The following is a 15,908-nucleotide window of genomic DNA, read 5'->3' on the forward strand; positions in this document are numbered from 1 at the left end:
GGTGTGATAAGCAGATAGGAAGAAAAATGTCCTTGTATGTCCTTCAAGTTTTGTATAGCCCTTCTATATGATAAATCTTAGTTTGATGATTTAATGTAGTAGAGCTACATTAGCTAGTAGAAACATACTTCATTACTATCACTTATAGAATTGTAGAAAACCAGCTAGCTCATGTCTGAGGTAATACAAGAATTTATATGATAGAGTGATCTTTTCTGTAGTAGACAAAAATAGACAATGGATTGAGTGTAAATATTGTATGTTAGATTGGGTTCCAGGTATGGAGGTAGTTCTATTGACTTTATATCACTACCACAAATATGACTTGATTTCAGAATAACTCGTACATGCTGGAGAAAAGAAAGCAGAAAAAGAAATAAATAGATAATTGTTGATTATCTTAAGAAGGCATTATCTGTTTAGAGAGAGAGTTGAATTTCGTTATTGTTTATGGGCAGTTTTATCCTTAAGACTGTGGGAGCCTTAAAATTGATTATGTATGTCAAAAAGGTAAGGCCATGAATTCTAGCTTCTTGTAGCAACGATTATAATGGCCAGTTGCAAATTTTTGGGTTTTTTTTCCCCTCTCTTCTCTTTGTGCTCTCTAATATCTTAAATATTATATATCTATTAGAAAAAAAAAATTTAAAAAAAGCAACATAAAAAATAACTCCTCAAAACATTAGAAGAATCCTGTTGGAGTTGCAAAGACAAGTAATCTCTAACATGCATATCAGGTGCACTGCATTTGCAAATTGGCCTCTAGGTATATACATAATGGCATTCTATTGCACAATCATATACAAACTTGCACGAAATTGCTGCTGCATTCAATACACAAGAGATTCACAGTTGATGGTGAAGAAGGTCACTGTTAATACTCCTCTGTTTTTTTGCACAAGCTACAAGGTATGTGGTTACATAGTTAAGACATTCGAATTTAGCCCACAGCAGCTTCACGAGAGTTTCATTTTGCTGATGGTTCATTTATGTAAAAGTGTTTGCAGAGGTATTTGGTATTTTTGGATGCCTGACTTGGGAGCTTGATGACTGATTTGCAAAAATGCTGAGGATTCAGAACTTAGATTTCTGCTGCAGCTTAAAGCTTGTGTTTAAAACAAACAGAATGCAAAATGCTCTGAAAATGGGGTACTACATGTCTACTATTAGAAGCCTGCAATTTATGGATACTCTTATCTATATTATGTTTTGGTCAGATTTTAAAATGTATTTGCATGGCTAGTGATGAGGATAGTCTTGTAAAAGAAATTTCAAAAGAGCCTCCCTGCTTGGAAATGTGGTGTTTTAACACGTTAGGGAAAATGATTAGGCTTCTTCATGCATTTTTGGGTACCTACTTAGCTGATCCTATGTGTCTTAGGTGTCTTAGCCTCTAAGTAGTAAAAAGATCATGAATAAAACCTGTTCCTCCCTTGGTTTCTTACAAAAGTAGATTTGTTAGCATCTACGAACATTTGATAACTCTTGTGATGAGTCTCATGGAAAAGCTCACAATGAAACCACTTATTCTATCTTTGGTTCAGAATGTGAGTACCGTATGGTAATGAAGTCCTGGAATAATGCACTGAAAAAGGTGAACACTGTGATCCTGATGCAGCGAAGCCAACAGGACTCATGTGGATCATGAAATTAAGGACCATATCATAGAACACATGCAAAAGGGAACATAATGCTTAACTACTTGACTTTGCAACCTTACTAATCACGTCTGAATACAGTTGTTACATATATAATATTCTATAAAATTTTGTTTGAGAGTCATTTGAGAAAATACATATATCAAACTTACAAGTCTGCCACCTATTATTAATATAGCAATCCTAAAATGAAGGCAATACAAGCTTTATTGGACCTCAGACTGTCATATATCTATATTAAATGAGTAACGAATGCATTTCCTCTATTTTGAGAATTAGCTAGCCTCTGGAAAACAAATATGAATCTGGATAATGAGACAAGTCTGCAGTGTTGATGAAAATAAATGTAGAGTTTATTCTAACACAGTTTCGAAAACACAATCCATTTAGAGTCATTTTGTTTATCTGTTCCAACTATCTCATTGTATGGAATATGAAAATGTATTTTAGAGTTTTGCATGGCATTTCACATTGAATGAAAGCTTAATCATTGTTTGAGATTTAAAGACTGAAAGCGTAATTTTGTAAGGAAAGAAATCCACATTTTGAGCATGAAGTCTAATACCTCCCCCACCACCCCTCTCTTTTCTTAAAAACATAAATTATTACAATTTGGTGCTGGACTACATGAATTCTGTGGATTCCTTGGATTTATGTTCCAGTCCAATCAAGAAACTGTTGGTTTTGGGCTCTTCATCCTGTGACTACTTCTAAAAAAACCAAAAACAAACAAACAAACAAAAAAAAAAACAACCCACACTGCTCCAAAAGTAATGCCTCCAATTTTATTATGTTGTTGTGCCAAGACTTCAGAGGTGGATGTCGGTGGTATGGAAGTAGAGGCTGAACCATCTCAGCAATATACCATGCCATTTTGCTGTCGTTGACAGATAGCAGTAGAGGAGCAGTCTGACAAAAGGGCGGCTGATGTGATGTGCGGTGTGAGGTATCAGGTACCGATCAGATTCTTACGTCTGAAACCAACATCACGTAGAATAACTGCAGCTATTAGTGAAAAATAGCAATACCCTATATTGAATTGCAATCATAGTTCAAAAGATACAGGTGAATATTCAGAAATAAACATAATTATGTTAGGAAAAGAAAAAAGGATCGCATTTCCTAGTATCAAAGATATAACATACTAAGCAAAACTAAAATAGAAAGTGATAAAACTATGAAAGTAAAAGAAGCATGTATCAATAGGTACAAATAATTCATTGCATTTTTCAAAAGGCATGCAGTCATAATGGTAGACAAACCAAGCATGTGTTCTTTTCTTTATTGTATTTTTGGTCATTCTAATCAACTTTAAACATTCTAGATTTTTATTTTCTCTCATGTTAAAAAGAATTATTATTATTATTCTCTACTATTAAAATTAAGTCATAAGCGTGAATGACCCCTACACTTTTCAGCTATTTTCTTTGAGTACCCAAGAGCTAACAAGTGATGTTTTCAAAACGAATCTTAACAACTTGGAAATTTCAGAATAGCAGTAAGGAAACATGTAAATAAAACATGCTGAATGTGACTTTATAAGCATATTATACAGACCTGATTCCAGCAGTGAACATTGTTTTTATTGCATAGAATTACAGTGAATGCTTTAGTTCTTACAAAGAGAATGCTCACTCACTCTTTGTAGCATGGACTAAAAGATGTCCAGTTAGCATCAGCGTAACGCTGTCTAATTGAATTTGCGTTGATCAATAACTTACCTGTATCTGTGTTCCTTCTGGTTTGTGACCTTGCTCGTGCCTTGGTTGCTTTTAAGAAGTGCATAAATGTTTCATCCAGCAGTATGCAAAATTATATACTATATGCTTTCCCCATGCTCTAGGTAATGTGTTTTTTTTTTGTTGTTGTTGGTTTTTTTTTTCTGGAACCTAACGACACATTCCCCAAAAGACTAATTTGTTATTTATCAAAGTATTTCAGGGCTACATTGAGAAGGAAAATATTTTGTGTGTATCTTTCTTAATAACCTGGCCTGTTCTAAGAGTTTCTTTGTTTTTTTGGTTTATAGTTTCCATGTCCTCTGGGAAAAAAGAGGAATCTACTATTATCATGTGATTTTCAACATGAGAAACTTTTAGTAACTGGCAGGGAAATGATCTAAAACACTGCAAATGGAAACCTGGCAGTTGATTCTTAAAATGTTTTTATAACTGATGAGTTTGTAGACTCAAATGTGATAGGCCTATGTTCCATCTCGTTATATGTTGTCTTTTTTAGTATGCTTTGCATGTAATTTAAAGCTTACTATTTGACAAATTCAGTCTAATATTGAAAAATGAATGGTAGGAAGGGGCATTGTCAAAATAAAGTTTTTCTGCCCAAGTATTGGGAAACAGTGAGAGAGTGCAGGATTATTTGTATTGAAGTCTGATAAAATTTGGCTATTGTTAATTGTTGGTACAAATGGAAGTGTCTGTGGCAGAGTGGTACAGAGTGGTACAATGGGGCTCAATGGTAGCATAGAACTAAGCAGGAGGCCTGTGTTCAACAATATTTAGATTGTAGGTGTACATCTTTTCCAGTTCCTAATTATACTATTTATTACCCCACGTTTCAGTATGCTTTTGCAACAATTTGGAATTTGGCCAACTGACTAGCTAACTAGGCAACTTGAATTTGAATTCTCTGTTCATTAGTTCCCCATTAGGCTGGTGGGATTTTTTTATCCTGTAAAGATAGGTAGTATGGTTTGTCATTTCCCAGCTCTGGAACCTTGGCTGTTCTCCATTAGTTCTGAAGAAAAACAACCAGTGGCTCCAATACTATTTCTGCAAGTTCCATTAGCTCGCTGGGATGAACTCTGTCTGATTTCTGTGAATTTTCTTTCATTGCAGTGACAGTGTTGCTCGTTAAAAAGTCAGTTACCGTGTTGCTTAAGGAAGCCCTGATAAATCTATTCTATCAGATATTTTAGACAGAAGGCTGAGAATGTGTGTATTGGCATCTGGATGGCAAGTGAGAGCCGGATTTATGATGGACAGCAGAACTGCTGTCACAATACCAACAGGTGAATTGATGAGTTAATCTGACACGGATAAATTATCTTCATACACAAGAAACAAGTAGTCTTATTTAAAACCAGAATAGTAACAGAAAATATAGTTTTAGGATGCTGTTGTTTAAAAGGAAAGGTCTACTTGATTATAAACCTGAGCCTTCCCTAGTATATCTGCTTGATTAGTCCTGCCGCTTATGTTCAAGTCAAGTTTTAATGAACTTCACTATCCTTTCTCCTTGTCGTGAGTTCTGGATGTTTAATTATGATACCATAGATCAGTGATCCTTGCATTTATTTTTGTACACTATATCACTCAATGACATAAGTCTGAAAAGCTTTTTTAGCAGTTTTGCCCTTCAACTGTAAACTGTGATTCTGTACTTCTTCATTAATGATCTTGGAGTGCTTACATAACTCCTTAAGAGAAAATATTAAATGTAAAATAGTTCCATTAATTTAAGAACTGGGACATTCTATTTAGACTTTTCCTTGCTCAAGGAGTACAGCGTTTTTCATTTTGATAAATGATTTGCCTTGTAACTTTTTAAACTAATGGATATAGAAAAAAAGTGTTAAATAAAAATGGTATGACAAAAAAATGTGACATTCACTTTATTTTACATGGAAACGAATGTAACACAACGTGATTTTATTGAACTGCAACAGGAAAACATGGAAAGTTCAGTGCTGAGTGGGCCTTGAAATTTATTGTAATATAGACCCCTTCACGTACAGATGGAGTTTTAGATGTGACCCAAATGGTTAATAACCAGGACTGTTAACAATACCATACTATAAGACTTTTGGCTCATTGCACTTTTCTGAAAGATATGAAAGGTATTCTAACAGTGAGTGTCAGTATCTGCATCCCGGAAAAAAGTTGCATTTGGTGTTAACCAGAAGGAAAAGTAACTTCTCCTCCATAGTCAAACAAGCTTCTAAAGAGGCTATTCTAATTGCTGCTACAAAAACAAAAACAAAAAAAAAAATAATCAGAAATCTGCATTGTTTTAGCTGCTCCTGCAGCCAGGAACCAGGCTACAGTTTCCAAGAAAGTGAGCCCTCCATACATGAGCTCCTTTATCTCATGAGGACTCATATCTCCTGAATGCTCCTGAATGCAGTGTTCAGTACATGCACAAGACACTGTTGTAGAATTGAACCTTTTCAAGTCAGAAATGTTCCACTTTTTCAAATGTATGATGTTCAGCTGTCGTTGAAGATTCATGTCAAAAAACAGATAAGAATCTCTGAAATCTTATTTCTTTCTATTTTTTACTAGGGTACTGTTAGTAAGTATTGCTTTTTGCCATATAATTTTCTGGTCTAACTTAAGGTGTGCTACAGTTTGTGATCATTGAATATCTTCCATTAAGCATTACATGCCTGTGAGAATTTTTGTTATGCTTATTACTGGGCTCTACTCAGAGCCATATTATTTAGTTACTGTCATAGAATATATATCTGTGTATTAAACTAGTTGATGTATTAGAACAATAGTTAATTGTATTTTTCCAAACTGGCATCTTTCTCCTGGCTTGTAATCATATCCTGTAGCCAATAAATCTGTGTACATCTCAATCTTTTTGTCTTACGAAAGTCCACAGTTTCATGGTGGTATGTTCAAGGTAATAAAAAGAAATCTATTTATAGATGCTATTGTTGTGGGTGCCAATTGCATATAAGTATCAGGGAAAATATGTTGATCATTATCCTTTTTTCTGTTCTGCAGCTTCTGCTACTGCTATAAGAAACATCAAAAAGCATCAGGCAGTTGAAATGGCTTTCACGATGTTTCCTCCTCTTGGTGCAAAAGTGAAGAATGTAATTACAGTGCCACTTCCATGGCTGCATCCTCTCATGGATGGAAGAGGTGGATCCAAGAAATCAGGTAAAAATTTCAGCCTCTCAGAAGGTTGTGAACGCAATGAAAGGCACAGCAGTGTTTTATCTTCTGCATCACCAAGTAAAATCTCTGATTTTCGAGAGTTTGCAACACAAAATCTGCGAAGTAAGCAACAGGGCATAAGAATTTGTAATGCTTTTTTCTGTGTATTAATGTTATAAAGAGAATGTTCTCTTGTTATGTTTTTGAAGGTTTAAATTCAGGCCAAAACTGATTTTCTGCTACTTTAGCCTTTGAAGGCGAACAAGGCAGGCAGACATTCACTAGAAAATGAATCTAGATGCACAGAAAGAATTTCGACACCTATGTAAATGATGGGAGATGAAAATATTAGAGTGTGTCTCTTTGGGTGTGCTAGTGGTAAGGCTACAGTGCTCTGAAAAGTCTAAAGAGATATACTTAGAGTGCCTCAGAGCATGATGCCACTGAGAAAGAAAGGGCCAATGAGGACAGCAAAAGTGGAAAAAAAAAACCAACAAACCTCACATTAAAAACCCCCACAGAACTAAGAGTTATATAGCAGGCTGTTTGGTTTTGGTTCTTTAATCTTGGAGTAAGGAGAGTTTGCTTCAAAACAAGCTTGGAGTCAGAGAAATCATCAGACTAAAGTTCCAAGTAGTAAATATACATGTTTCACACTTCTTCTGGCCTTTCCCCTTAGTTTTATTCGTAATAGAAGCCAAACTGTATGTCAGAAACCGAAGGCCAGGATCTTGTTGATTCTTCCCGTGCATTCATGGGAATTTCCCATGGTATGTTTAGATTCTGAACCCATTCGTAGACCCAAAGACAGCACTCTGTATGTTGCACAGATAAGTGGAATTTAAGAGCTCTGCAAGCACAGTTTATTTTCAAAATGTGTATGTAAATCAGAAGATGGATGGAGAGGAGAAGTAAGTGCAGTAGGAGAAGAATATGAGCCACCCCTTGCCCAAAGTTCTGTGTTCTTGCAATGGAAAAGGAGCAGTGGTTTGGAATTAAAGCAGTCATCTTTGATGTTTTAACAAGACAGTGTCTTTCTCCTATCATTTATCATAAGGTTCTCTATGACAACTCTGTGAAACTGCTGTGAAAAACTGTTATTCAGTACAAAGCAAACAAAAAAAACTTTTAGATTTTCAAACCTCAAGTGGTAGGACCAACTAAACTAACTCTGATTTTCTATCTGTATTTCTGTTTGTGTTTTCATAAGTAATAATTCATGACTCTAATAGCTGCAAGGCTTTGATTGAGAATGAAATATAGAAGGATTTTTTTTTTTTAATCTTTACAAGGATTTTTTAAGGCAAATCTACAAAAGCTTTTTCCCATTTCTGTTGTTTCACTAACACTTGAACTGGCATTGAAAAATGCTAATTATACTTTCTTTGAGCCCTATCCCTGTCTGCTATAAATGGTCATAAATTCATTGATTTTAATACAGAAAAGCGGGTTTAAACTTGGAGACAGATGCCGTTTGTTTGAGAGTTTCAAAGTCTGTCATGACCTGAAGTATTTAAATGTTCTCCTGTTAGTCAATATTCTAGATAATGGCTTCTCTTTTCAAGTGCTCATTGAGTTCCTTGGTAGCATATTGCTTTTTCAGATTTTGATTATAATGCAGATGAGAATAGTAGCAGAGGCAAAAATAGATCTTTGAATGAGATTATGATCTATATGGTAAGATCTACCTCTGCAGGGCTTTTTTACTCCACGACCAGAGTATTGCATCTTCTTTAGTTACAACAGTTATTAAACTGGTTGGCAAGAGAGATGCAGTAGTTGCCTTGAGAAGAGATTAGTCTATTGAGGGAAGACTTTCTGCATTTCAAAGGCTCCTCTACCAATGAGTGCTTTAGTTCTGGATAGCACTACAAATTTATTGGGTTTTACCATTAATGCTTATAAACACTGTAAGATTCATACACCCCTTTTAATTACTGGGTCTGTTTCTGTGTCCTGAGATATGTCAAGCTCTTGGCAGGATACTGAGAAGCACTTCACCCACTTCCCAACTTATCTGTACACAGGGCTTTTGCTCTCTGGATAAAATCTAATCTGAGAGAAATAATCCCTGAACAGTGATTGTATTAAATTCAAATAGAGAAGTTCCCATAGGCATATATTTATGCTATGTATGTAAATTTCAGATTCTAGTGCAGTGTACTGTGAACTTCTAATCTAAGTATAAAAATTGTACATATGCTTAAATAAGCAGAAATTAAGCTTTTTTAAACACTTATTGAAATGCAATTGTTTTGTTCATGTCATTGACATAAAAGGCATGTTTTTGTAACACTTCTGCACTTATATCAACTACTATTGCTCCTACATTTCCAGTAAGTAGTGTGCTAACATCTCTTTTAAGGATGAGTAATCTTTACTGTATTTTTTTAAGTGGAAAATGGAAGATAATACTCATTTCCCCTTGGAAAAATAACTGCATAAAACTGCATCTTCCCACTCAATTTACTTGCCAGCTTTTGTATTCAGATTGCTTCACTGATTAAAAAGTCACGGCATCAAGGTTTAATTCAAATTCAATTTTATCACTGCAGTAAGTTTTTCAAGCATTTCAGCTTTCCATATATCCCAACTGCAATGTATGAGAATAGAATAATATTTCAAACTCACTTTTCTGAATTGCTTTTAGGTGGAAAGAGGCTCCTTATTTAAATAATGGTATGGATGATTGAGCATTACTTTCATTTTGCTTTGTGAACAATTTGAACTAAATACTAAGCAGTGTAATACTGTTAATGGTGACTTAGCTTTTCTCTTTGAGGCCTCTGGTACATTTCCTTGAAAGGAAGGACAGGTGTGTTTTTTTTTTGGTTTTTTTTTTTTTTTTTTTTTTTTTTTTTTTTTTAAACTTTATCTGTTACAGAAGTCTTATTCCTCTATGAAACAAAGATGTCATGGTGTTTTTTGTTGTCGTTGCAATGTTTTTGTTTGTATGTTTGCTTGGTTGTTTATTTTTAGTGAAGTAAAATTTTTTTTCAATGTTTTATTGCAGTAAGGAAACAATACCATAAAAAATTAACACTACTGTGTTTTCCTGAATATAACTTTAAAATATCAACATTGGTAGCATAACAGTGGGCTTAGTGTGGATGATTTCAGTGGCTCAGTAAGATTGTAAAGCGTTTTTGAAGAAAGCCTTTTCCTTGAAAAACTAATTTAGAAGTTTAGCGTTTACCACCACAGCCTCAAGGAGTCAACGGGACCCTTCAGTGGTAGTTCAGATCAGTCCATTCTATACCACATTCTGATGTATGCCCAGAGCATCTTGTTTAGTCATCACTAGTATTGTTACAAGTGTAAGGAATCTCTGCTAGTGCTGCTTGCCTGGCAATGCTCAGATCTGCCAATTTCTTTCACTGCTAGACAAAAATGTGATAAGAAAGCCCTGAAAGTACCATATCCTAACAATTGGAAGAGCTATAATATTGTCTTCAGACTTATCCTGTATTTCAGAAGAAGCTTTGCAAACTTGGACTCAGCAGTTCCATGGGATAGAAAGAAATGGGGAGGAAGGAAGGCAAAATGGAAGGCTGAAGCACTCAAGCTACACAGGGTAGAATGATTATTTTACTACCTGAGCAAGGGAGGATATGGCAGGTGTTTAAATGTCTGTATGTAGTACATATTGGCTCTTTTTAGCTTTGATGTGATCTTCCCAGTTTAATTTACATGGCATAGCTTCGAAAACAGAGATGATACTGCAAAGCTATCATGGCAGGCTTTCATATGGTGTCAGTTTGGGGTAAAGGAACAAAAAGTTCTATTAATATCTTTCTAGCATTAATCTCTGCAAGATGTCATGAAGAACAGAATTAGAGCAATATGTGGTCTTTGCCATCTTTGACTGTTGTGATTCAAAGACACTTTTGATCACTTTAAAAGAAAATTCAACATCTAAAAAGCACATGAACAAGTAGAATTTCCACAACAATCCAGTTCCTCATTTACATCCCAACAGGGTCAATTTTCAATACATTTCACATAAGAATGGATACACTGTTCTCACGATTGTTTGTGAGTATAGTTCCCCATATCCCATGCTGTAAACATTCCCCACAGTGTTAGATCCATGCTGTGACCAACAATATATGCCCAGTGGGCTAGGCTAGCAAAGTCTACTATATGTTTATATTTCTTACTTGCATTTCTGAAAAGCTTCTTCTTCCACTGCCTTAGTCTGGTGTGTGTGTTGCTATAGTTTGGGGGATTGTAAAGCTGTCTGTAAAAGCAATATGGGAATTCAGCCCTTGGCCTTACAAAGGAAAGATCAAGCACTATACTGCAAGGCCTGTATTTTGCAAATACTTATAGAGTATGCATCAGGACAGGAAAGCTACTCATCAACATAACGGTTTGTAGAAGCTTTACATAATATGATTGTTTCTTATGTCTCATTCAAGGTGATAACTGTAGCTTTTTTGCTGCTTGGCATTTCACATTATAACAGATTTTCTTTAGCTTTGTTAGTTATGTTAGTTATCAAAATAATCTGAAGTAGAATTCAGCCTAAAAATTCTTTAAAAATCCTGAAAATAACAGCTTGACTTCTCAGAAAAGAAAAATTTTATTTTATGACATGAAAAAAATAGATTATGTGAAATTTCTTTAGAAGAAGGTAAAAGAGAGATATCAGATCCTTTCCAGCCCATTCTATATATGAATCCGTATTTTTCATGTGGCATTTGGGTTGTTGAATGTTTAATAACGATATACATCTAGTAACTTTAAGAAAGCTGACTCCAGTGTAGTTTTGTTTTTAAGAGGCTCTAGGTGTGGTTTCAGTTTTCAAGAGTTTAATCTATTGCATTTCAGAGTTTAAATTCTGTTTGACCTGTAGGCATGTTTCTGCTTCCTAATGTGATTAAGTAGACCCCCTGAAACACAAACAACAGCGTGTGACAACTACATACTGACTTTTAAATAGGCTTTGCATTATGGCCATCTGAAAGTCTGCTTAAAAGATACAGAGAGAAGCCTGAGATAGAATTACAGAAAAATGCCACGGAGTACTCAAATAATTCACAAAGTCAAGCTTGAACCATTTTGAAGTATGGTAGGATTATTCAGTATCCATGAAATGCAGATACAGAATAATTTCTAAACTGTTCTGCATCTACTGCATTAAACTGATATTTCACAAATGTAAGGCACAATTCACTGTAGATTCTAAGGACTAATTTTAGTACAGCACTTCTCTTTCAGGTTTTGAATACAAGTGCAATATAATATGTCTGTTAAAAACAAGTATTACAAGTAATTTTATTATGTGAAGTAGAATTGAATACGTACACATATAAGCAAATACCATTGTAGACATATAACTATTAATGTTTATTTTATTGCACTGAATAATAGACAAAGAGCAGAAATGGATTTGGGAAACATTTTTATTTTAGTCATCATCCTTTCTTTCTGCATCTTCTGAGTGAAAGATGTCAGTATTTTTCAGTGATTCTTGTTAGTCTCAAATTTCTTTCAATGTATTTGAAATATAAATTTCAAACCTTTCAAAATAGAAGAGAAAAAAATTTAATCACCCTGTCACTTTCATTGTGTATCAACATAAATTTTGAAAATATCTAAGACAGCAGCCAAAAATATTTGGTCTTATATTAAATACAATTCACTACTGGATTGTCATTAACTGCTTATCATGACACAAGATATAATCCTGTCTAAGAAATTAAAATGAGGATAGTATCATAAAGAAATAATTCTTTGCAGTTATAGTATTACGTGGAGTTTGCCTTACTCATGTGTCCTAGTAGACTAAGAACATGAGTCTTAATTGCAATACAGAATCAAGTTACCCTTTGTTAGAGAATTTATAAACCCAAAGATGTCTTAAATAGCTGGAAGGATCTTATAAAGAGATCATAAATAATTCCAGTGTGAACCTAACTGGAATTCTGCTCTTAAATTAGGAATTCAAATGTCTCGGAAAAATTGCTGATGATTTTGTGGCAGAACAATAAATCTAACTCTGCAAATGCTCTGGAGACATTTTGTGTCCCAACAGTTAGATGCAGAAATCTGTCCTATAAAAAATAAGAGAAAATAATTTTTGCTTGAAAAAAAAAACAGGGTAGGTAGTTTCAGTTTCAGAAATATAGCATTAAGTTCACTTCTTGAACAGGATGGACTTGCCCAATGCATTAGAAATACTTGAAAAATATGTATATTTTTTCGTATATCTTACCTACACTTTGAGAGTCCACTTGAATGAAGGTTTCATTACTCATATAAAATAATAGAATGAATGCAGTTCCTCATGAAGAATGAGTAGAATAGGGAGATCATCTTATACTTTAGTCTCTGTGCTAAAAGAATACATGTGAAAGGAAATTTTAAGTCCAAATTTTGGTGTTTAATGGCATATGTATACAATCAATGATTCAACTGATTTGCTAACATTTTTCCCTGCCCAAGGTAGATAGCAGAAGAAATTGTAAAAGGCACTTAGATTTGACTTCAGTGGTTGCAATAAAACCGTGACTTCAGAAGACCAAAATTGCCTCAAAGAGACAAGTGAACTGCATTACATGTACAGCAAATATACACAGACTTACAATTTCAGTAACTTAAAAGCTTTGGAATTCCACAGCAAAAAAACAAACAAAAAAAACCCCTGTAGTTCACATTCTTTTGGAAATTATATAAGAACATAAAATAGAATCCATTTGAAAACAAAACTGTAATGTTATAGATGAAGACCACGATGTTTGGAATGGTGAATCTGAATAACAGATTTTTTTTTTTTAATTTACAATTATTGTTTCCCATTTCCATATATATATAGGGAGATACCTTTCCTGCAATTCTAACAAAGTGAGTCTTGCATGATACACCTGAGAGGCTTTTTGTTTTTTAAAACAGTCTTTTGATTAATTGATCACAAATATATCTTTATGTATAAAGTCAAAGAAATTCAGTAGTCAAATCTGTGATTCATGCTTGAAATCTTTAGAATGTGAAAACCATTGGCAGGATTTCTAACATCCTGTAAGTCAGTTATATTTCATGAAACTAGAAATTCTTTAAATCTGACTTTCTTGGCTCTTGAAATACATTTACTGTTTATTATTACACATGTATATTCTTTTTGCCTGCTCTGTTTATTGTACCACTTTTCATAAATGTTTGTTGTTTTACTGTAATGTTTGATAATTAAGTTGTTTAAAGATATACAAAATATTTAGTGAGTAACTTGTATCTGAAATAAGTGAAGACTACACACTGTAATCCTGCTAAAATATCCTGTTGTTTGCTTTTAAATCCTATAGGCAAAGCATTACTTTTGTCTGTTTTATTTTATGCCGACGAAGATTTTGAACACAAAAGAAATTAGCTTGGTGAATATCTTCTACATCCCAGTTTCTAGCGTTTGTAGTTATTATCAGGCTTTCAATCACAAAAAGAAATGCTGAAGCTGTTGCTTAGCAAACTCCTTACTTAATTAACAGGAAGGACATTTCAGAGGGTTTTATTCGAAGCATGAAACTTGAACCAGTGATCTTAGTGTTCTGATTGGTGAGTTCCTGATGGTCTCTCAGTAATACCTGGTGCATGTGACAAATTGTCCATAGAAAGATAGAAAGCTGCACACCTGTGGTTATTTTCATTGCTACATCGCCTAAGACCAGACCCTGAGATTAATAGGCATACGGGTTAATAAGACACTGCCCATAGTATAAGAAAGTGCTAAGCATTAGCGAGTTTCTAGTCAAGATATTGAGAAAATAGGATTTCATTTATTCGAGGAATTTTTTCCCCTAGAGTCATTGCTGCGGGACTTATTCGTGTACTGCATTTGTTCCCTTGATTAGTCTCTAGCAAGTACCATATTTAATAAAAATATTAACTGTCTTGATTAACATGCTACAGTTAGTAATGTAGTGGCAAAGTTTTAATACTTGCTAGGCTGTTTTCTTTTGGTTACTGTGAAAATGATGTCTGTAAGCCCTATTGGAAGCTCCAAGAACTATGGTGAACAGGTGAGGCGTTATCTTTCCAGGAAATACCAGCTTGGTATCTGGAAGCAGTTACAGTTTTCCCCAACTCAGTTGGGTCCATCTTTTAACTTAACAGGACCTCTAAGTTGCCAATAGGTGGTGACATAGCTGGAAAGTTCAAAGTGCATGTCAGCACTGCCAGCTAGTGAACAGGAAACTCTCTCTTCTGTATTGGTGGTCTTACAATGCTAACCTTTTAGAGCAAGAAAAAGCGTTAAAAGTTTCTGATTAGAAAATGAAATCATTCATCTTCATAGAAGTTTGCATACAGCTATGTGTACTGAAACATTGTTATGAAACAACTGATGTATTTGCTATCTGGTATTTAGAATGCTTCTCAGGGAAGAGATTATTTAAATCTCAATGTCATGTGCATCTTAAATGGAGAATACATAAGTCTGCATGTATTTTGACCTTTGATGTTAGGTCCAGAGCAGGGATTGAACCTTAACTGATGTATAATTATTTCCTTCCAGAGATTGATTTTTTTCACTCACTTCTCACTCAAGCATGACTCCATGAATGCAGGATTTCAAGGGCTAAGAACTTTTTCTCCAGCTCTTGATACTCTTTCAGGTACTTTCACAGTGATATAAGTTATTTCAAACTTTCATTACTTAGTTCCTTGGAGAGAGGAGGAGGGAAAGGAAAAGGAGAAAAGGGAAGGAGTGTTCAGATATTAATTTTTTCGCTTGCTCTTACTGTCTCCCTTCAGTCTTCCCTGATCTGAGAGTGAACCATCTGTTCCTCTCACCTTCCAATTTTTCCAAGCAGTTGGTCCAGCTTTTATAAAGCAATAATTTTTTTTTCAATATGATGATGTTTCCTCTGAAACTTGCATGGCTAAGGATTCTCAGCTAACACCCGAATTTCACTGTTGTTCTAGACAGTTTTTTTTTTTTTTGTGCATGTTATTGCAAACTCTGTACCATACGGCAAGTATTTTTTGTCATGCTGACTCCAGGTAACGTGCAACTCCTGTTTGGATTACATAACTTAGAAAGTAGAAAATAGCTTTTGTATTTACCATTACAGTGCATGGAAGAGAAAGAGTTTTAAATCCAAGGCAGCTGTTCTAGCACCATTAGTATGTAGGAGCAACAATAGAGAGATCAGATTTGTAAAAGTAAAAAGATCTTTGCATTCCAATCACATGAAAGGCAGATGGGATGTTTGGGTTAGCTTAACTAAATCCTGTGGGAGTGTGGGAAGCTGAGCTATATTGTAGATGTGCTCATGTCTTTTGGGGGAATTAATCAGACATCTGTGTTCACAGAGGATCCCCTGTCTTTGAGGCCAGTGCAATTCTA

At 34.6% G+C, this 15,908-nt stretch overlaps 1 protein-coding gene across 1 annotated transcript in view; it reads left to right on the plus strand.

Annotated features, from left to right (window-relative positions):
- IQCM (IQ motif containing M) overlaps positions 1–15,908 on the plus strand; it is a 167,736-nt gene that overhangs the window by 139,928 nt on the left and 11,900 nt on the right. The window contains exon 11 of the mRNA XM_052690229.1: positions 6,410–6,568. Coding sequence (XP_052546189.1) covers positions 6,410–6,568 — 159 coding nt within the window. The remainder of the gene's footprint in view (positions 1–6,409; positions 6,569–15,908) is intronic.

This window comes from Tympanuchus pallidicinctus, unplaced genomic scaffold (genome assembly GCF_026119805.1).
Source record: "Tympanuchus pallidicinctus isolate F22 unplaced genomic scaffold, pur_lepc_1.0 scaffold26, whole genome shotgun sequence".
NCBI classification, from domain to species: domain Eukaryota; kingdom Metazoa; phylum Chordata; class Aves; order Galliformes; family Phasianidae; genus Tympanuchus; species Tympanuchus pallidicinctus.